Below are 22486 nucleotides of genomic sequence, written 5' to 3'. Positions count from 1 at the left end.
TTTAATCATTCTAGTTGCCCTTTTCTGGACTTTTTCTAATGCTATAATTTCCTTTTTGAGGTGCGGTGACCAGAATTGTACATAGTATTCCAAATGAGACCACACCATCGATTTATACAGGGGCATGATACTGGCTGATTTGTTTTCAATTCCCTTGAAAACACTGGATTTATATCCTGCCCTCCACTCCGAATCTCAGAGCAGCTCACAATCTCCTTTATCTTCTTCCCCCACAACAGACACCCTGTGAGGTGGGTGGGGCTGAGAGAGCTCCCCCCAGAAGCTGCCCTTTCAAGGACAACTCCTGCGATAGCTATGGCTGACCCAAGGCCATTCCAGCAGCTGCTGGTGGAAGGGTAGGGAATCAAACCCGGTTCTCCTGGATAAGAGTCCACACTTAACCACTACACCAAACTAGTAAAAAGTGCGCAATTGTATCATCCCGAAACTACTGCTTCCCGCTCCCCCACCCCCCTGGTCCGTGGAAAAACTGTCTTCCATAAAACCAGTCCCTGGTGCCAAAAAAGTCGGGGACCACTGTGATAGAGGCTTGCTAGCCAATGGGATGCGGGGGCTAGATTGGGATCCGGCAAACCAAATCCTTCCTCTACCTCAGAAAACTCCGCAGGCCGGTCCTTTCATCTCATCCACCATGCAGAGCTGTGAAGCTAAAACGGAGAGACGATGGCTTGGCGGCAGAGAATCAATCCCCGGTGTCTGCAGTCAAAAGGGCCAGGAAACAGGTGACGGGATAGAGCAGCCCCCCCGGGGCTGTCTGAGGTGACGGAGCCAAAGAAAGGCCTCCACATCAGGCCGGCAAAGGATTACACACAAACAGAGAGAGAGAGAGAGACTCAAAAGGGGATTACGTCCATCAGCTAATGACCGGGCAGAAAGCTTCGGAGGGAAAGCCACTGCAAATTTGCTTCCCGAAGGTGTATATTGTGCTCTAGCCAGGGTCAGAGCAAGGGATGAAGGAAGGAAGAACACCTCTAAGCAGGGGTCATTTTGTAGAAAAATAGGGAGTGGAGCTCATTAGGATAACAGCGTATGCAACCCGATGCAAGAAAGGAGAGCCCCGAGCAAGCAAGGCCTGATTGGCTCAAGCAGGCCTCGCTCACCTAGGGCTCTCCTAGGCTGCCCGCCCCCGTCAAAAGGCCACCAAGCTGCCCAAAATCACATAAGTGGAGAAAAGTTGGGACGGACTTCTCCAGGGGTTAATGCGGGCTGCAAAGCTCCAGGTGGCTGGCTCTCCTAATTCAGGGATTGTTATGCAGCTGCACCTACTGTTCAGTGGACAAGGTAGGTGAGGAGGAAAAGGGGGGGAAACCCTCAGAAAGGTTCAGGAGCTGTGCTCCTGTGAGGTCCTGTTGAATTGGGAGGCCTGCCTCAGAGTCATAAAACGAGCCAGGAAGGCCCAGTAAAGGGGGCCGCCGAGTTCAAAGCCACACCAGCCGTTTCAGGTAGTCACTGCATTTTATTGGAAAACATTGATATAATTTTATTTTCACAGCTTGAACTGAACACACCACCACCCGCTTCCAAGGACACCCTCGTTCCAACCATTCCCCCCCCCCACGCCCCCTTTCCAAGCTCTCAAGGTGAGAAAAGACCCCTCCAACCTCCGGCTCACGCCAGGGGTGCAAAAAGACCAGGGGAGAAAAAAGAAAACCGAGGAGGCGTGGGTCCAATCCATCTGCGGGCTACGCACAAAGCACTCTTCATTCACCCGGTATTCAGGGAAATTCCGCTGCTGGTTTCAGTTTCCTCTCTTAAGAACTTTTTTTTTCCCGTGGTTTTTTTTTTTTTGTCATCGTCGTCGATTAAAAAACAAATTGTGGAGAGAGAGAAAAAAAGAGAGAAGCCGATTTTGCAGCTCATGCCGTTTGCTGCAAGGAAAGGGGGGGGGGGGCGCGCACAGGTGAAGGAAAGCGACATCAAGAGCACAGACGGGCCAAGCCAAGCCGCAGAGGGACAAGCGTGGAGAACCGAGAGCCACGACTAAAAAAGAAAAGCGCTGCATGAGGAAGGGGGGGGGGGAAGGGCTGGGGGAAAAAGAAAGAGTCCCAGCGCAGATTGCATTAGCTCAGCGTCACTGTTTTATTGCGGCTCCGTCCCAATGCCTCGCGCCCCCTCCCACCCCGGCTGCCAACTCACAGCGTCTGCCATTTCCGCACACGCGGGGCGCCCTAGTTGGGCCTGCGGCGCCAGGTATTTACATAGCAGCTCATGTCTGAACAACAAATGCTTCGGGGAAAACCAGAAGGACATTTACAATTTATACAGGGTTCGAGAGCAGACAAAAGCTGAAGTTGCAGGTGGCTTGTTGGTGGAGGGGAGGGGGGGCGCTTTTATAGGTAAGTTTTTCTAAACAGCCAATCAGACCTTGTCAACCTCCCGCCTCCCACCCCCCAGCTTCTTCTCCAAAAGCATGCCGATGGAGCTCTCTGGAACCCAGCTTCAGCCACACACTTCCAAGTGTTTTTGCGATGGCTTTCCACCCCCCCCCCCCAAACAAATACTAAGACACACACCCCTCCCCAGTTTCGTCCTCGTTACCCCCTCGGTGTTCCGCGGGAGGGCAAGACCTCTGGTGGCTACCGCCAGGCCAATGCGCGCGACCACACTGCCAGACGCATGCAACACGATTAAAGAAGGGCTTTGCGCTCTTGTTCCACCCCCATCGTGTGGATTCTTGAAAGAAAGAGAAAGAATCGGCGCCCCCGGGAGAAGGGCCAGCGCAGACTGCAGAACAGAAAAACCCAATGGAAACAAAGACATCCACGAGGTTGCGGTGGGGAGGAGGTGGGGTTTTTTTTCTCCAGAATGTTAAGGGGCTACACCGGGAGGAAGAGGAAGAAGGGAAGTTAGGAAGGAAGAACGAGAGGAGGGGAAGAGAGTGCAATCATGCAACTTAGGAAGATTGTTTTTCTTTCTTTCTTTCTTTTTTTTTTAATCGCTTGGTCAGATTTATTCCACAGCCGACTGTTTGCTTAGAGAACCAGGTTACTTAAGTAAGAGTGTTGGAGAAAAAAGTATCGGAGGAGAATTTGGGCATCGCCAGCTGCCCGCTCCGCAGGACTCACTTTGCAGTCATCATCTGCACAAACTCTGAAAGAGACACAGGCCAAAGTCAGGGGGCTCCATCCTGCTGTGCCCACCCTTCCATGCTGCAAAAAGACCCCAGAAAACAGCCGTTCCCCACCCCTCGGTATTCACCCCAGCAATGCTCTCAAGTTGCCTCTGTTTTCAACACACTAACTCCCCTTGCTTTCCAGCGAAAGAGGAGTGGGAAACGAGATCTGTTCTGGAAGAGTCTACTCATCCATGTCAACAATCACAGTGAAGCCCACTCAACCCCACCCAAAAACTAGCAGACGGGGACTCTACGTGTGGCGTTGGTCCGTGACAAGAAGTTCCTATGCCCCAGCATGTGTGAGATTGACGAGATCTTTCTATAGGGTCCAAAAAATTTCTGCCGTTAAAGAGAAAGCTATACACATTTCCCAGAAACCTTAAAATGGCAGGCCAGGCCAGTTAGGCGATATCCTGGTTGACATTCAGCTAGACTACTACAGCATAGTCTATGTGGTGCTGCCCTTGGAGGCAATCTGGGAAGCGCAACTGTTCAGAATGTCAGTGGGAGATCACTCCAGCAAACCCAACATACCAGCTGTAGGCCAGCCATATGGGTTCCAGAGCCTCATCCACCGGATTTTGTCTTCCTGGCACGGCAAGACTCCCAGCAGAGATATTGCTGTGGGATCTCACAATGGAAGATATATGCAGTGTGGACCCAAAGACTTTCTCAACCTACCATCCCTGAACTCTGGAACTCCTTCCCTGCAGTTGGACAGCTGGCCCCCTCATTACAGGCGTTCTAGAGTCATTTTAAGACAAAATTCCAGAATGCCTTTCAAACAGAATCTTCACCTCGCTTCTTGAATGTCTGGATCCTACAGCAATACTCTGTGGCTTTAATATGCATTGAGTTTCTTGGCTGGTTTGGTTGGCATCTGCATTTGATGACGCCGCCATACGGATTGTTCTAACTGGATCACCACCTGCCGCGCAGAGGCTGCATACATTTATGCCCCTAAAAATTGCCGGTCAGGTTTTCATGTCAGGCGGCGGCCCCCGGCCTTTTTGGCACCAGGAACCAGTTTTGTGGAAGACAATTTTTCCACGGACCCGTTGGGGTGGGGTACTTAAGTTTTTGCTGCCCCAAGCCCATCCCATCCCTGGGAAGTGGGGAGGAGGCAAGGGCAGCGATACTTTTCCAGTGGGTCGCCCGCCGCTGCCCTCAGCGCTGACTCCCAAGATAGGCTGACTGTCCTTGGCCCGAGGGATGCCCGTCTTGCCTCTACCAGAGCCAGGTCCTTCTCGGTCCTGGTCCCAACTTGGTGGAATCAGCTCCCTATAGAGATCCAGGCCCTACATGGCTTGCTAGCCTTTCGTAGGGCCTGTAAAACAGAGCTGCTCCGCCAGGTCTTCGGGTGAGGTGGCGGCCATCCGTCCGTTAGATCTGTTGGCCTCCCCTACTGTACTATCCTACTGCACTGATTTGTCGCACTGCCTTGCTACACCATCCTATCGTAGTGTTCTGCTGGACTATTCTGCTGTGATTTTATTGTGATTTTATCATTGATGTTGTGCTCCGGCCTGAGCCCGGCAGAATATAAGCAAAATAATAACAACAATGGTTTTCTTTTTAGCAGGAACGCAGTTCCAGCTGGCTTGGTGTCAGGGGGTGTGGCCTAATATGCTAATGAATTCCTGCTGGGCTTTTCCTACAAAAAGCCCGATGTTAAAACAATGGTGACATCAAGGGGGTGTGGCCTAATATGCAAATGAGTTCCGGCTGGGCTTTTTCCTACCAAAAATGCCTTGATACTAATAGGATCCCAGCCTTTGGCGTGGTTTCCCCTGCCAATCAGCTGATCAGTGTGTGTGGGGGGGCCCTTTAAAGAGCCCAGAAATGCGGTGCTTCACCGCCCATTCCTGGGCCTTAAAGTTGTGAAGAACAAAGGGAGGGGGAGGACCGTGGGGGGGGGGGGGAGACTGCCTGGGGTGCTATGCGCCCTAGGGCCGGCCCTGCGTGGCCTGGTTGCTACAGGCCGTGGACCGGTACCTGTCCGCAGCTCGGGGGCTGGGGACCCCTGATGCAGGGGGCATCACTATGCTGCCGCTCAGCTTTCCAGGAGGATTTGCATCGAAGCTGTTTCTTGAGAGCCACTATCGGCCTAATATTACGGAAAGGCGACATGTAAACATCCCCACGTAAAGGGAGGCCGCGAGTACAGCAAAAAAGGAGCGAGGGGAAAAGAAAGGTGATGGGCACGCTGAACGGCCCTTCTGACTGCAGGTGAAGGCCTGTGCCAGAAGTCACCCTGCCCTTCCTGGCCAACAACTGGCCTGTACTCTGAACAGGCCCGCAAGCTTTGGAACGCGGCTCGCCTTTACGGAAGAGACCACCCAGCTTTTAAGGACAGCATCCAAGAAACCTGAGAGAGGTCAGTGAAGGCCTGCTTCTGCCACTCGCAAAAAATTATTTCTTTCCCCCTAAGAAAACAGAAGGACGAAGTGGGATTTGGTATCCAAACGCAGGCTGGCAGAGCGGCTGGTTAAGAACGTCGATGCCTGCGCTGATCCGCAGCAAGCAAGGTCAACACGTGCCTGCAGAAACCTCCAGCTCCCAGAACTCTTCATTAGGCTAGATGGGTTACAAGAAAGGCCTACGCCCTGGACACGGGGCTCTCCTGGCCGCAACGGCCACAGGTGAAGCCTGATCCTAGCCACCCCCTGCGATAACTGGAGGGTTTTTAAACAATGTTAACATCCAGCCTGAAGCAGAGCTCTGGAGAACTCAACAGCTCGCGTGGTGCTGCGTCGGGCTGCTCAACGTCACGGCATCGAAACGTCAGGATTCAGCCTCAATCGCTGACTCACGAGGGTATTTCCACGGGGCTCAGAGCTGAAATCTGGCAGCCGAGCCATCCCGGAAGCCTCAAGATTTTGTTTCTTGTGCCCTTCTGTTTGGCGGAGCCTCGGGACTTTAGGCTCCGCTGGAATGCTGGACGGAGCAGGCAGCAAGCTTCTCTGACCGCCCCGCGCTCACCTTCATAGTTGACCTGCCCGTCCCCGTCGATATCCGCCTCCCTTATCATCTCGTCCACCTCCTCGTCCGTCAGCTTCTCCCCGAGGTTTGTCATCACGTGGCGCAACTCGGCGGCGCTGATGTAGCCGTTCCCGTCCTGGAAGCAGAGGGTTGTGGTTTAAGGCAGAGATCCCTAAAGCGTCCAACAATGTACTTGGAGGTGCCCACTTCTTCCCTGAAAGCAAAGAGCCCAGCCTGGCACCCCTCCACGTCAAGGCGGATTTATCACCTTCCTGTCTGTTGCAGACTCCCACCTGGAGGCAGCTACCTCCACCACACAAGGCTGCTTTGCCTGGATCCACCTAGTGCAGCAGTCCCCAGCTCTTTTGGCGCTAGGGACCGGTTTTGTGGAAGACAGATTAGCAGGGAGGGGGAGATGGTTTCAGGATGATACAATTGCACACTTTATTTTTAAAGTGTTCGGTGTGATGGTTAAGTGGGCAGACTCTTATCTGGAAGAACTGGGTTTGATTCCCCACTCCTCCACTTGCACCTGCTAGCATGGCCTTGGGTCAGCCATAGCTCTGGCAGAGGTTGTCCTTGAAAGGACAGCTGCTGTGAAAGCCCTCTCCAGCCCCACCCACCTCACAGGGTGTCTGTTGTGGGGGAGGAAGATAAAGGAGATTGTGTGCTGCTCTGAGACTCTGTCCTTGAAAGGGCAGCTTCTGGGAGAGCTCTCTCAGCCCCACCTGCCTCACAGGGTGTCTGTTGTGGGGGAGGAAGATAAAGGAGATTGTAGGCCGCTCTGAGACTCTGTCCTTGAAAGGGCAGCTTCTGGGAGAGCTCTCTCAGCCCCACCTGCCTCACAGGGTGTCTGTTGTGGGGGAGGAAGATAAAGGAGATTGTAGGCCGCTCTGAGACTGTCCTTGAAAGGGCAGCTTCTGGGAGAGCCCTCTCAGCCCCACCCATCTCACAGGGTATCTGTTGTGGGGGAGGAAGGGAAAGGAGATTGTGAGCTGCTCTGAGACTCTGTCCTTGAAAGGGCAGCTTCTGGGAGAGCCCTCTCAGCCCCACCCACCTCACAGGGTGTCTGTTGTGGGGAAGGAAGATAAAGGAGATTGTGAGCTGCTCTGAGACTCTGTCCTTGAAAGGGCAGCTTCTGGGAGAGCCCTCTCAGCCCCACCCACCTCACAGGGTGTCTGTTGTGGGGGAGGAAGGGAAAGGAGATTGTGAGCTGCTCTGAGACTCTGTCCTTGAAAGGGCAGCTTCTGGGAGAGCCCTCTCAGACCCACCCACCTCACAGGGTGTCTGTTGTGGGGGAGGAAGGGAAAGGAGATTGTGAGCTGCTCTGAGACTCTGTCCTTGAAATGGCAGCTTCTGGGAGAGCCCTCTCAGCCCCACCCATCTCACAGGGTATCTGTTGTGGGGGAGGAAGGGAAAGGAGATTGTGAGCTGCTCTGAGACTCTGTCCTTGAAAGGGCAGTTTCTGGGAGAGCTCTCTCAGCCCCACCCGCCTCACAGGGTGTCTGTTGTGGGGGAGGAAGATAAAGGAGATTGTGAGCCATTATTGAGACTCTGAAATTTGGAGTGGAGGGCAGCATATAAATTTAATGTCTTCTTATAATTACTACATTATAAGAGCCAGTTTGGTGTAGTGGTGAAGTGTGCGGACTCTTATCTGGGAGAACCGGGTTTGATTCCCCACTCCTCCACTTGCACCTGCTAGCATGGCCTTGGGTCAGCCATAGCTCTGGCAGAGGTTGTCCTTGAAAGGGCAGCTGCTGTGAGAGCCCTCTCCAGCGCCACCCACCTCACAAGGTGTCTGTTGTGGGGGAGGAAGGGAAAGGAGATTGTGAGCCGCTCTGAGACTCTTCGGAGTGGAGGGCGGGATATAAATCCAATATGTTCTTCTTCTTCTTCTACATTGTAATATACAATGAAATAATTATACAACTCACGGCCCGGTTTCTAACAGGCCACAGACCACAGGTTGGGGACCCCTGACCTAGTGTTCCGAGACTGGCACCCTCTTGCATGGCAGCCGCTTTGTTCTCCCTTCAGGCCAGCAAGGCTGGAGAGACCCCTGGCCGAGGTGGGCTCCCTTATGCAACGAACCCCAGGTCGACTCCCTTCTGAACTCTGGCAGCTCCCGGCTTCCTTCCCCGACGCCCTTGAAACGGCGCTCCATTCCCTCACCTTGTCAAACACTCTGAAAGCCTCCCGGATTTCCTCTTCGCTGTCCGTGTCCTTCATCTTCCTCGCCATCATGGTCAAGAACTCCGGGAAGTCGATGGTGCCGTTCCCTGCAAAGAGGCGTCAACATCAATGAGCTGAGGTGGGCAGGTGGCACACCTGGGCTTGGAAGCCCCCCCCCCCCCCCCGACGGCCAGTCCCTGGGACAAAGCAAACCTTGACCCATCGGAAGAGGATTTATCTCACCGACTCATGAAAACGCTACGGCTACTTATGTCAACTGGGAGAGGCCCAATCCCTTTGCATTTCATTTACTCCGCGCTGTGGGGAACTGCAAGAATGCTCTGAGCCTGGACTCCATATTTAAGGCGCCGCTTATTGTAGAGGACTTCCAATCGACGTGCCACTGGAATTCAAGCTAGCTTGGGTGCAATCCTACCTGGGATCATGCAGAATGGATCAAATCTAGCCTGGGGCGCCTCAGAAATCAGGCTGGATACTTTGCGAGCCCCCGGGAGACAGAGTGTCACTTTCTACAGGGACTCCCAGCCACCCAAACATTGCAGCTTCTTGCTCGCCAGAACTCAGTCAACTCAGATCCTCTCTGTCGTTCCCACCACATTCATTAGCCCAGCTGTATCAAAGAGGCTCCCTATTCTCCTAAGGCCAACGGTGGCTATCCAGATGTTTTTTGCCTACAACTCCCATCAGCCCCAGCCATTGGCCATGCTGGCTGGGGCTGATGGGACTTGTAGGCAAAAAAAGCCCAAACATCTGGAGAGCTACCGTTCGCCACCCGTGTCCTAAGGAAGAGGCTCTACTGGGGAGCCGTCTCAGCGCTCTAATAAGCCATCATCTCTTGCTGATTTTCTCTAACAGAAACCAACCCAAGAGAATTATTCCACATCAAGTTCAAATCCGTGCATTGGATGTTATTTATTCTGTGGTGCAGAAACAGAAATTGCTGCCTCCCCACCCCCCCCGGCATGTCAGAGCCACTCACCATCCGCATCCACCTCATTGATCATGTCCTGCAACTCAGCCTCAGTCGGATTCTGCCCCAGAGACCGCATCACGGTGCCAAGCTCTTTAGTGGTGATGGTGCCGTCCCCATCCTTGTCAAAGAGGGAGAAGGCCTCCTTGAATTCTGGGGGGGGGAAGGGGGGAGAAAGGGGCGTTAGAAGCCAAATACCTGCCACCCACTGGCACTAACAGCAACATCACTGAGGAAAGAAGATGATATTGGATTTATATCCCGCCCTCCACTCCGAAGAGTCTCAGAGCGGCTCACAATCTCCTTTCCCTTCCTCCCCCACAACAGACACCCTGTGAGGTGGGTGGGGCTGGAGAGGGCTCTCACAGCAGCTGCCCTTTCAAGGACAACCTCTGCCAGAGCTATGGCTGACCCAAGGCCATGCCAGCAGGTGCAAGTGGAGGAGTGGGGAATCAAACCCGGTTCTCCCAGATAAAGTCTGCACACTTAACCACTACACCAAACTGGAGCTTTAACACTCTGCGCCACGGGGCTCTTAACTTAATGGAATGTGTGCCTAAATTGCTTAGTGTGGTGGGGAAACGAAAGATGCCATTGCCTTCCCCAGTCATCTACATTTCCCCCCAGCAAGCTGGGGACCCATTTGACCAACCTCGGAAGGAGGGAAGGCTGAGTCAACCTCAAACCTCGAGCCGGCTACCTGAAAACCCAGCTTCCGCCGGGGATTGAACTTGGGTCGTAAGCAGAGCTTAGGACTGCAGTTTTAACACTCTGCACCACAGGGCTCGTTTAATATCACTGAACACATAGTCAAAACAAAGTACAAACAACCGTGTAAATAAATAAGGAAAATGTCAATATCTATTGTTGTGTTCAGGTAAGTATAGAAGTATAAAATAGCATGTATAAAGTTCACAATTTTTTTTTTAAATTAAAACTGGAGAGCCAGTCTGGTGTAGTGGTTAAGTGTGCGGACTCTTATCTGGGAGAACCAGGTTTGATTCCCCACTCCCCCACTTACAGCTGCTAGAATGGCCTTGGGACAGACAGCTCTCCTAGGAGTTGTCCTTGAAAGGGCAGCTGCTGTGAGAGCCCTCTCAGCCTCACCCATCTCACAGGGTGTCTGTTGTGGGGGGAGAAGATATAGAAGACCGTAAGCTGCTCTGAGTCTCTGATTGAGAGAGAAGGGTGGGATTTAAATCTGCACAAATCTCACACAAGCTGTAAATAACGTAGAAATTCAGGACAGAACTCTGCAGGAGACTTTCCTTTCAGAGTCAGAAACTTGCTTTCATAATGATCCCCGGTGAGTTTCCATCCAAACAAATATGCCAAACTCTTCAGTTACACAGTTGTTTGTGTCAAACTCACTGGTACTGACGGTTATACAGATTTCTTGCCCATCCTGAGTTCTTGGGAGAAAAGAACCCTAGCAATTCTATCACTTTTTGAACACTTCTATCACTTGAGGAGGTGTAAAATTTCCCTGAAGTGGAAGAATGTAAAGAGGCTTACATTTTCTTTATTTTTATTTTATTATATTTATATCCCGCTTTCTCCTATCGGGCTCAGGGCAGCCAACAACGGTTAAAACGCACAAAGAGTAAATATTACAGTAAGAATCCTCAAATCATTAAAACATCTTAACGCATACAACTTTCATCCCTAGGCTTGTTGTTAATTCTTGGTTACCACTGTTTGCTGTATTGTCATTAGATGTTATTAAGCGCCTTATATTTCTGTCTAAGGGTCGGGATAGATATTGATGCTCTGGGGTGGTGAAGTGCCGGACACCTCACCTGGCAAAACAACCTGTGTCACAAGAACAGGTGCAGTCTGCCAAGCGAGTCCTTCCTCATTCTCATTCTGGGAAAACCGGAAGTGGTCTCCTTCCCTATTCTACAGCAAAGGGACCCCACCAAGACCCAAGATCAGCCTCCAGTGCCCAGCCTCTGTCAAGACCCCCACCCAGAGACAACCGGGGGGCTCACCTGCGATTTGCTCTTCAGTAAGCTGGTCAGCCTGAAAGATGCAAAAGGAGAGTCACAGTCACTCGCTGGTTCAACCCTCAAGAGCTTTCCCACCAGCCTCTGCAAATGATAACCAACTCCCAGGAAGAAACCTCTCAGTGCCGATGAGACACCAACTGCCAGGAAGACTGACAGATGACACCAACTCCCGGGAAGAAGCCTCTCAGCGGCAGGGAGGCAGGAAAGGGCAAGCCTGTGCTGTTCTCTGCCTCACCTTCCAGCCTCGGTAACTTGGAACACACCAGGGCAATGGCTGTCCAGCAGATATGGGTGCAGGCTTCTCCCAGAAGCTTGCTAGCCTCCCATTCATGGCGCCTGTGAGGGCAAACGCCAGAGAACCGCTGGGCTGGATTGCAGGCTGCGTGGGCCTGCCAAGGCTCTTCATCTGCAAGGGCCTGATTTGAGGCCATCACAATGCCGTCAGCCTACTCTACCTCACAGCGCTGTTGGGAGAAATAACAATGTTCTCAAAAGCAGGAAGGGCTTTCCAAAGATGACTTTCCTCAGGACCGGATTAACAATTAGGCCACCCAGGCACTGGCCTATGGGCCCCCAGGCCGGCAACTGAGCAGCCCTTTGCCTGACATGCTTGGTGCGACTGATGGTGGCGCAATCGTCAAGTTTGCCTCTCCCCCGCAGCTTTGTCAAAGGGGCTTTTGAGAAGGGGCGTGCAGCGTCCCCCGCTACAGCCTCTCCAACTCTGAGATCATTTTTGAGGCCCCCCCCCACAAGATTTTGATTGCCTAGGGGACTCCACAGTGTTTAATCTAGCCCTGACTTTCCTGCCTCAGCCCTGGCTACAGTTACTTCCAAAGAGCGTCAAGTGACAAGCGTCCACCATCAGGGAAAGCCCGAGCAGAATTATACCTGGATAGTCCAGCTACACCATCTCTAAATGCCTGCTAGACTCCCACCCAATTCCTTCGTCGCTTGCCGCCATGAGCTGACTCTTTCATTCCTCACTCTTCTGCCAAGCAACCTGAACGACCACCAGCCCTCTGCTGTCACATCCTGTCTGGCAAGAACACCAAAAACAGAGAGGGAAAACCAGAGTGAATGCTAACAGGGCAGGGGATTCTCTCTCTAGCTAAACCACCTCATTTGGTTGGCTGTCCCAAAACTAACAAAACAAAACGTGTTGAGATCAAAGAGCAGCAAGCATGAAGAGACCAGCCAGGCTTCTGGGCTACACTGGGCTGTTAGTGGAGGACAAGAACACCGTAGGAAAATTGGCTGCAAAAAGCCCCTGGATCACTAAACTGTGGTTCCTTCACACATACTGTGTGGCTCTCGAAGCCCTCACCAGCCACGTTGGCCGGCGGCTCGGAGAATGCAAATAAAGTTAAAGCTGCTTTCTTTCCACCTCTCCCTCCCTCCTCCATCTATTTCCTTCCTTGCCTCAAGCATCCGACGTTCATGTCTTGCGGCTCTCCAACATCTGATATTTATTCTGTGTGGCTCTTAATGTTAAGCTAGTTTGGCCACCCCTGCGCCAGACAATGTCAACTTCTCAAACACAACCAAGGCAGGCCAGGAGCAAACCCACCCACCAAGTCTCTCCAAAGAACCTCCATCCTTCGCTGTGATAAGGCTGGCATGCAAGCCCTGCGAGTCATTACGGCTTTATGATGTCCCAGGAGAAGGGGTGGGGATGAAGACCACCCAAAAGCAGTCCCTGCAACCGTTTCTGAAATCCCCAGGAATGATCTTCCAACCATGTGTCACAAGTGGCCCTTAGACTGACACCGCTTCTCTTCCTTAAATCTAAAAAAAAAGGTGGCACCACCACACTGCTGACATTTCAACTGGTATTCCACTGCCTTCAGAGCAATCTGACCCCAACTCAAGTCTTCGTCCCTTTACCTCTCTTGTGCCAAGTGTGAGACATTCTCAGGGCAAGGACTGGCACCTTGCGCTGTTGCAATGGCACTTGGGTTACCACAACCTCCCCCAACAAAGCACCTTGAGCTGTTGCAATGGCGCTTGGGTTACCACAACCTCCCCCAGCAAAGCACCTTGAGCTGTTGCAATGGCGCTTGGGTTACCACAACCTCCCCCAACAAAGCACCTTGAGCTGTTGCAATGGCGCTTGGGTTACCACAACCTCCCCCAGCAAAGCACCTTGAGCTGTTGCAATGGCGCTTGGGTTACCACAACCTCCCCCAGCAAAGCACCTTGAACTGTTGCAATGGCGCTTGGGATACCACAACCTCCCCCAACAAAGCACCTTGAACTGTTGCAATGGCGCTTGGGATACCACAACCTCCCCCAACAAAGCACCTTGAGCTGCTGCAATGGCGCTTGGGTTACCACAACCTCCCCCAACAAAGCACCTTGAGCGGTTGCAATGGCGCTTGGGATACCACAATCTCCCCCAACAAAGCACCTTGAGCTGTTGCAATGGCGCTTGGGTTACCACAACCTTCCCCAACAAAGCAAAGTTCCAGAAGGCCATAACTGTAATACAGTTTCCTGACTTCAGTATTCAATTCTACTGGGGACAAAACAGACTGTAACGGAATGCCTCGCATAAACAACCAGGAATACGTGGGCCCAAGTCCTTGCTCACTGGGCAACCATGAACCAGCCGCTAAAGCTCAGTGAACAACACACACGGGTGTGGGGTGGGTGGGGGATGAGAACAGGACAGGATGAGCTCTTTGGGCCAGGGAGAGTGTGCAGATACATGCTGCAACCCAAACCTTTGCACTAGGTTCCCCCTATGGGACTGGGGCACTGTGCAGAGAGAGAGGCACGTTCCTCATCCCAGCAGTGAGACCACCCTGAGGGGCTTCTGGATGCAGATCTACTGCATCCTCCCTTGCTCAGCCTCACAGCGCCATTCCTGCGTGCTCGCGCGCTGGCCAGGGAGCGCCTGAATTGCAGTTAGCACCCACCACGGCCCTCTTGGTTTAGCCTTCCGCCTCAGTGCTTTTGGAAAGAGAAGTTGCCACCCAGGGACGGCTTGGCCTCCAGCCTCCCCCGCAGTCCTGGCTACTCTACACTGCAGCACAGCGAGCGCCAGAGCAGAAGGCATCCGGCACACCCGACACCGCTGAAGAGCCGCTCCTTGGGAAATGCAGACGGCCCCAGGGACTGCCAAGGCGGCGGCAGTGGGAATGGCGCAGCCCAGGAAGGAGGGAGGGAAGCCCCCTGCAGCCCCACCGACTCCCCTCCCTGACATTCTGGAAAGATCCTTCCCGGCTCAAGTCGGAGGGACCTTCGACAGGTAAACACGCGCTGTGGAGCAGGCTGCAGGAAGGTTGTGAGTCCTCTAGCACTAGCAGAGAAAACAAGGATGATCAAGCAATTCAGGGGTAAGAGTCAGGGGAGGGTCTTGTTACATGGTGCCACAGCAGGGGGGTGGGGAGAGAAGACTGTCACACAGGCCACCTCAGTTCTGTGGGGCAAGGGGAGTAGAGCAACAGCCCAGTTTTCATCATGGCCCAAAGCTCCCTTTATAGGAAGAGCTTCAATTCTGACAGTGTCACATCCCAACCGAATAAGGGCCCACAAAAAAGCAACAAAAATGGCCAAGCAACACACTGGATGCAAGCTGTCATGAAGAAGAGGCCCATTTTAAACGGCCATCCAGGCATGCCTGTCCTGCCCCTTTTTTAGCATCATGTCTTTCCTGCAACAGTAGCCCGAGCATGAGATGGATGCCCTTTAGGACCTTTCTAAATCGTTCGGGGGGGGGGGGGGAGGAGATGCTCTGAAAAGTAGGTTAGCGAGACAAGAGCAGATAGCCGGCAAATATTAATCCACCGGCTCGGATTATCTAGACCCGACAAAGAAAAAAAAATGCAGATCCAGAGAAGAAGCATCCCCCCCACCCTCTTGCAAGGGGCTGAGTGAGGCTCCAGTGGTGGTACCAAGGAACCAGCGCATCATCAATGCGCCGGAAACTGCAGCAGATGCTGAGGCTAGAAGGATCCAAGGGGCTTCCAAACAGGAGACAACTGTTTGTCACCTCAAAGGTCTCCACTGTCCCACCCATACACCAATCACCCAGCCCAGTATGGAGATCCAGGCTCAGATAAAAGGGAACCAGTGATCGAACGTTGGGATGGCCAACGCAGAAGTATACCCACTGGCACTTCCTGCCTCTCCAAACGTGACGCTTCCCAGCTGCTCCACAAACTCCCAAATGACCAGAACCACTTTCCCCAAGAGTACTACCACCACACTACATCCTCTGGTCTTCCAGGTTTTCGCTACCATAGGCTTCCCCAGTGCCCCCGCTGAAACTTCCTCCAACAAGAGTGTTTTTGCTCCAGAACTAAACGAATGGCACCAGGGATCGTGGTTTTAAATCAGCTGGCCTTAGAACGCCCCTCTGTCACCTTAAATCCCCTATCTTTACTACAGTGTAGTGCCTGACAGGCGTGTTGCACGGGTTATTAAGAGGTAGTTTGGCAATCCTTGAGCCAGTGGCCGCATGCTCCAGGGAAATTGTGGGCTCCTTCATTTCTCAAGCCAAGAAGGTGCAGAAGCCCTCAGACACCTGTATGGGGTGGCTACTAGAAGTCCATCACGCACAAGCTCAATGCACACCCCAAAATCAGCACCTAAAAAAAAAACATGGATCCCAAACTCACCGCTCAACAAGCTCATTCCGGCTCTCGTCTTTCAGCTGTTCTTGCACCCAAGATCAATCTGACCACGTCTGCTTCTGCACCACTTATTGATCCCCCAAACCTTTGCAACTGCACCCCTGCCAGGCGGGTGGCACCTGGGGGAGGGACAGCAGCTCAATGGTAGAGCATCTGCTTGGTAAGCAGAAGGTCCCAGGTTCAATCCCTGGCATCTCCAACTCAAAAGGGTCCAGGCAAGTAGGCATGAAAAACTTCCGCTTGAGACCCTGGAGAGCCACTGCCAGTCTGGAGTTGAAAACACTGACTTGGATGGACCCAGGAGGGTCTGATTCAGTAGAAGGCAGCTTCAGATGTTCATCTGTCCTTCCTGGAGGCTCTTCCACAATGCCCCGTGGCCTACCCCACCTCTAGCCTGACGAGGTCTGCATGCAGCCCCAGAGCTTGCCTCTCCCCCCTCCCCAACCCAGGCATGTGAACCAGCCTCCCCCAACCCACACAGCCGGGCCAAGAACCAAACCGCCCCCTTCCCCAGCTTCTCTCCCCTCCCCCAGCTCACAGCGCTCAGCAGCCACCACCCACAGAAAGCAGGGCATCTCCCGCCACGTGCAGGGCGCTCGCCTCCCCCCCCCATCCTGGGGGTCCTGGACCCCCACTCTCTTCTTCCTCCCCCCCCCCCCATAGGGCCTGCCCAGCCCCTCTTCACGGGGGCGCCTTTGCAAGACCCACAGGGAAAGGCAAAACAGGGCATCTCCCACCACATGCAGGGCACTCGCCTCCTCCCCCATCCTGGGGGTCCTGGACCTCCCACCCTCTAAGGCCTGCCCAGCCCCTCTGCACAGGGACACCCGCTATGCTCCCTCCACCCCACAATGACCACAGCAAGAGGCGAAGCAGGGCATCTCCCGCCACGTGCAGGGCCCGGCTCCTGCGCTCCCCATCTCTTCCCACCCCGGGGATCCTGGCCCCCCACCCTCTTCTTCCCCCCTCCCCCTCTAAGGCCTGCCCAGCCCCTCTTCACGGGGGCGCCCGCTAGGCTCCCTCCAGCCCCACACTGACCATTGCAGGACCCACAGGGAAAGGCGAAGCAGGGCATCTCCCGTCACGTGCAGGGCCCGGCTCCTAGGCTCCCCTTCTCTCCCCACCCCGGGGATCCTGGCCCCCATCCTCTTCTCCCCCCCCCCTCCCCCTGTAGGGCCTGCCCAGCCCCAATTCACGGGGGCGCCTCACACTATGCTCCCTCCACCCCTCCACATTGACCACAGCAAAAGGCGAAGCAGGGCATCTCCCGCCACGTGCAGGGCCCGGCTCCTGCGCTCCCCATCTCTCCCCACCCCGGGGATCCTGGCCCCCACCCTCTTCTTCTTCTTCCCCCCCTCCCCCTCTAAGGCCTGCCCAGCCCCTCTTCCCGGGGACGCCCGCTAGGCTCCCTCCAGCCCCACACTGACCACAGGGAAAGGCGAAGCAGGGCATCTCCCGCCACGTGCAGGGCCCGGCTCCTGCGCTCCCCCCTCCCCCTGTAGGGCCTGCCCTGCCCCAATTCACGGGGGCGCCTCCCAGCCCCCCAACGATGCTCCCTCCGTCCCACACTGACCACTGCAAGACCCGCAGGGAAAAGCAAAGCGACGGCGCCCCCCCCTTACTGGAAATGGCCCTTCTCGCGCCCTCTACTCAGCCAGGCCCCTACGGGAGCCGCCACGGTCCTCCCCCCCCCGCGAATCCGCCCCCGGCCCGCCCACCCCGCGTCGCCCCCCTTTCCGTCCTCACCATGGCGGGCGGCGGGTCGTCGGCGGGCAGCGACTGCGGCGTGCGAAGGCTTCCACGAGCGGCGGCGGCGGCAACGACGGGCAAGGGAGGCAGAAGCCGCAGCCGGACCCCACTCAACCGCCTCGCAGCCGCCGCACCGCGCGCGCGCTCGGATCCCTCCGCCAACGGCCGCCCCTGGCCACGCCCCCCCTCCCCGCTGAGGCGCGGCGCGCGGGCGGGGGGAGGGAGGAGGGAAGGGAAAAAGCTCCGCCTAGCGCTCGCTCTCTCTCCTCTCCAGGCTCCGCCCCCTCGCCGCGAGTGCGGCCCGACGGAGGGAACTACTTTTTTTTCCTCCGCCCCTCCGGCGGAAGGGCACTGTACGGTGAGAGCACACTTGTGTCCCGCCTCCCCATTGGCTGCGGGGCGAGGCGCAGGATGAGAGTCCCGCGGTGATTGGTCGCCTCTCACCTGCAATGCGTCAAAATTGGAGCGGGCCATGTCGAGGAGGGGAAGGGGGAGGGCAGAAGGGAGAGGGAGGGAACAAGGGGGGAGGAGGGGGTGGGGCCGGACCGGCAAGAAGAGGCGGTTGGGGGGGGCTCGGAAGGAAAGAGGAAAAGGAGAACCCCGCGCGCTCTTCAAAATGGTACAGTCCACACTGCCCCTCCCTAACGCCGATGGAGCAAGCTGAAGAAGGGGGAGGGGCCTCGAGGACCACCTTGCGGCCGGTAGCCCCGCCCCTTTTCACCGCCCGCTGCAATCGGATCGACCCCGCCCTCGGGAGTTCTAGCCACGCCCCTCAAACGTGTCACCGCCCATTTTATTTCTGCCACGCCTTCTGCGCTGGCGTTTTGCAAGCTAAATTTCCGTGTTTGATTTTTTGATGCGTTCTCCCCCCCCCCCCCACACCACTCCATTTTGGCAATGCTCGTGTATCTGTAACAGCTGCATGCCAACAAGGCTCCATCCCTCTGGGGCATGTGGTGATAGGTGGGAACTTTACCAGTAGAACTGCTGCCTGGCATGCATCTCTTAAAGCTAGGGTTGCCAATCCCCAGGTAGGGGCAGGGGATCAACCGGTTTGGAAACCCTTCCCCCCACTTAAGGGTAATCAGAGGGGGGGGGGACGAGGGAAATATCTGCTGGGCACTCCATTATCCCCAATGGAGAATTGATCCACAGTTTGGGGCTTGGGGGGGGGCAGTTCTTTTGAGTTAGAGGCACCAAATTTGCAGCATAGCATCCAGTGCTTTCCCCCCAAATACCCTCCAATTTTCAAAAAGATTGGATTGCGGGGTCCAATTTTATTAGCCCCAAAAGAAGGTGCCCCTACTTTTCATTATTTCCTATGGAAGGCAGGCATTTAAAAGGTGTGCGGTCCCTTTAAATGCAAAGGCTTTAAATGTGAAGGCCTTTGGAGTTCAATTGTGCTTGTCACACCCTTGCTCCTGACTCCGCCCCCAATGTCTCCTGGCTCCACCCCCGAAGTCCCCAGATATTTCTTGAATTGGACTTGGCAACCCTACTTAAAGCTAGGGTTGCCAATCCTCAGGTGGGGGCAGGGGATCCCCTGGTTTGGAAGCCCTCCCCTCACTTCAGGGTCATCAGAAAATGGGGGGGGGGGAGGGAAATGTCTGCTGGGCACTCCATGATTCTCTATGGAGACCAATAAGGTAAAATGGAGAATTGTTCCTTGGGTCTTGGGGGGAAGCTGTTTTTTTTAGTTAGAAGCACCAAATTTTCAGCATAGCATCTAGTGCTTTCCCCCCAAATACCCTCCAAGTTTCAAAAAGATTGGACCAGGGGGTCCAATTCTGTGAGCCCCAAAAGAAGATGCCCCTATTCTTCAGATATCCTTGAAAGCCAGTTTGGTGTAGTGGTGAAGTGTGCGGACTCTTATCTGAGAGAACCGGGTTTGATTCCCCATTCCCCCACATGCAGCTGCTGGAATGGCCTTGAATCAGCCATAGCTCTTGCAGAGTTGTCCTTGAAAGGGCAGCTGCTGTATGAACTCTCTCGGTCCCACCCACTTCACAGGGTGTCTGTTGTGTGTGTGTGGGAGGGGGGAATGTAAAAGAGATTGTGAGCCACTCAGATTCAGAGTATAGGGCGGGATATAAATCCAATATCATCATCATTCTCCTCCTCAAAATGGTACAGTCCAGAGTGCCCCTCCCTAATGCAAATGGAGCAAGCTGGAGAAGGGGGAGGGGCCTAAGGGACAACCCCACCCATGTTCACCGCCTGCTGCAATCGGATCGACCCCGCCTCTGGGAGATCTAGTCACGCCCCTCAAACGTGTAGATTCAGAGTATAGGGCGGGATATAAATCCAGTATTATCATCTTTTTCTTCTCCTCCTCCTCTTTAAATGGGATGGCTAGAACTCCCTTTGGAGTTCAATGATGCTTGCCCCACACACACAACCTTGCTCCTGGCTCCACCCCCAAAGTCCCCAGATATTTCTTGAATTGGACTTGGGAACCCTACTTAAAGGCACAGGCTATCAGGACCAAAGAAGTGGCAACCTTGTGAACGTTGCCAAAGGCAAACTCTGGCTCGCAGCTGAGAGAAAAACCAGTGATCATTTTCTATGTCCAAACCAACTCCTAATAACCAGTACAACAGCCCTGTCAAGCAGGCCACTATAGTACAGTTAGGGGACTTAAGGTGATAGAGGGGCATTCTAAGGCCAGCTGATTTAAAATATTTATAGCTCCTCTTCCCCCCCCCCCCCCCCAGACAACCAAGACCCGAGAGGAGCTACAATGGGACGGAGCTGTGAAAACAACATGCAGAAGGGGGATCAGGACCAATATTCCCTCTAAGCTGGGAAGTCTTCTGAGCAAAATTCTACTTTGTGAGCTACTGGCATTAAAGCTGTGAACTACTGTCAAAATCAGCTTGGTCTGAGGCCATTTTTCCTGAGCTAAGACAAAAATGTGTGAGCTGGAGGCCAAACAATTGTGACCTAGCTCACACTAACTGAGCTTAGAGCTAACACTGATTAGGACCCTGAGGAGGTGGAAGACAGCCTGGAAGTCCATCTGAAGCCAGATGCGTAGCAACCTGAGAAAGGGCCTTCTTGGTTGTGGCACCAAACTTTTGGAATTTCCTGGGTAGATTTTGTCTGTCTCCCTCTATCTTGACTGTTTGGAGGGCAAATTTGTAAAGCAGAGGTCCCCAACTCTTTTCAGCCTACTCACACCTTGGGAATTTTGACACAGCATTGGGGGGGGGGGGCACATAGCAGCAAAATGGCTGCCACCAAAGGTGGAGCCAACATCAAAATGGCTGCCACACTTACCTTCAGTCACATGGTGAAACCCTCGTGCTGTGGTGGCAGCAGCTCTTGATAGCAACGTTTTTTAAAAATGCACGCAGCCAATCAAATCTCCAAAGGCCAATCAGAAGCCCTGCTAGGCAACAGCCCCACCCCACTTTTGATAAAGACTTGGAAAGGTGGCAGTGGGCGACATACTACCCACAGGCACTAGGGTCCCTACTCTATTTTGTTGTTGTTCAGTCGCACAGTCGAGAAGGTGTTGTAGATCTTCATAGAACTGGTCCACTTCAGCCTCTTCTGCATCAGTGGTTGGGGCATAGACTTGGATTACTGCGATACTGAATGGTTTGCCTTGGATACGGACCGAGATCATTCCGTCCTTTTTGAGATTGTATCCCATTACTGCCTTCCTCACTCTCTTGTTAACTATAAAGGCCACACCATTTCTTCTACGGGACTCTTGGCCACAATAATAGATGTAGTGATCCTCCGAGTTAAACTCACCCATTCCCGTCCATTTTAGTTCACCGATTCCCAAGATGTCGATGTACAGTCTTGCCCCCTCGTTTGACCACATCTAGCTTACCTTGATTCATAGATCTTACATTCCACCTTCCGATGCAGTATTGTTCTTTGCAGCATCGGACTGTTCTTTCACCATCAGACACATCCACAGCTGAGCATCCTTTCGGCTTTGGCCCAGCCGCTTCACTCTTTCTGTGGTTACTTGAACGCTCTTCCCCAGTAGCATATTGGACACCTTCTGACCTGAGGGGCTCATCTTCCAGCGCCATATCTTTTAGCCTTTTGTTTCTGTTCATGGGGTTTTCTTGGCAGGGATACTGGGAGTGGTTTGCCATTTCCTTCTCCAGTGGATCACATTTTGTCTGGGTTCTCAGCTGTGGCCTGTCCATCTTGGGTGGCCCTGCATGGCATAGCCCACAGCCTCATTGAACCGCGCAAGCCCTCTCGCCACGACAAGGCAGCAGTCCATGAGATTATATCATAAATTATTGGTGAAGTTGCTCCCACCCACCACCCACCCCCAAGGCAGCCCTCCCCCCCAAATCTCCAGGAATTTCCCAGCTCAGAGTTGGCACCCTTAACATTAAGCCTACCCATACACTCTGGTCATTTCTGGAAGACCTGCTTTTGTTGCCTTCATTGTCTGAAGCTACACAAATGGCAACGTGCGAAAGAGCCTTCTTGGTGGTGGCGCCAAAACTTTGATGCTCCCTCTCCCCGAGATATGCCTCTGTCTTCATCTGTTGGTGCCTTTTGCCAGCGGGTGAAGACTTTTCGGTTTCATCCAGCTGCCCTCCACTAACAGTTACTGGCCCTCCCTCTAGTGTTTCTGTGTTTTCAATTGAGTTGTTATATAATTTCTAACTGCAGTTTTAACTTCTCACTTTTAAAAAAATGTTTACCGCCTTGTGGATCCCGATTGTGTGGAAAGGTAGCATAAACACGTTTTAAATAAATGATTCTCACGAGGCTGAGAGAATTTGCTGCTCGGGCACAGAACAGGAAGAAGAGGAAGATGATGATA

At 53.7% G+C, this 22486-nt stretch overlaps 1 protein-coding gene across 1 annotated transcript; it reads right to left on the bottom strand.

Annotated features, from left to right (window-relative positions):
• Positions 1–1457: 1457 nt before the first annotated feature.
• On the bottom strand, positions 1458–17859 carry CALM3 (calmodulin 3). The gene is made up of 6 exons (XM_060258249.1): positions 17677–17859; positions 11276–11306; positions 9294–9437; positions 8294–8400; positions 6119–6254; positions 1458–3111 (listed from the first exon to the last, which is right to left on the bottom strand). The coding sequence occupies exons 1-6, from the start codon at positions 17677–17679 to the stop codon at positions 3083–3085; spliced, it is 450 nt and encodes a 149-aa protein (XP_060114232.1). The 5' UTR covers positions 17680–17859; the 3' UTR covers positions 1458–3082.
• Between the last annotated feature and the right edge of the window lie 4627 nt (positions 17860–22486).

This window comes from Heteronotia binoei, chromosome 17 (assembly GCF_032191835.1).
Source record: "Heteronotia binoei isolate CCM8104 ecotype False Entrance Well chromosome 17, APGP_CSIRO_Hbin_v1, whole genome shotgun sequence".
Classification (NCBI taxonomy): domain Eukaryota; kingdom Metazoa; phylum Chordata; class Lepidosauria; order Squamata; family Gekkonidae; genus Heteronotia; species Heteronotia binoei.
This window is presented reverse-complemented; position numbering and strand designations above follow the sequence as displayed.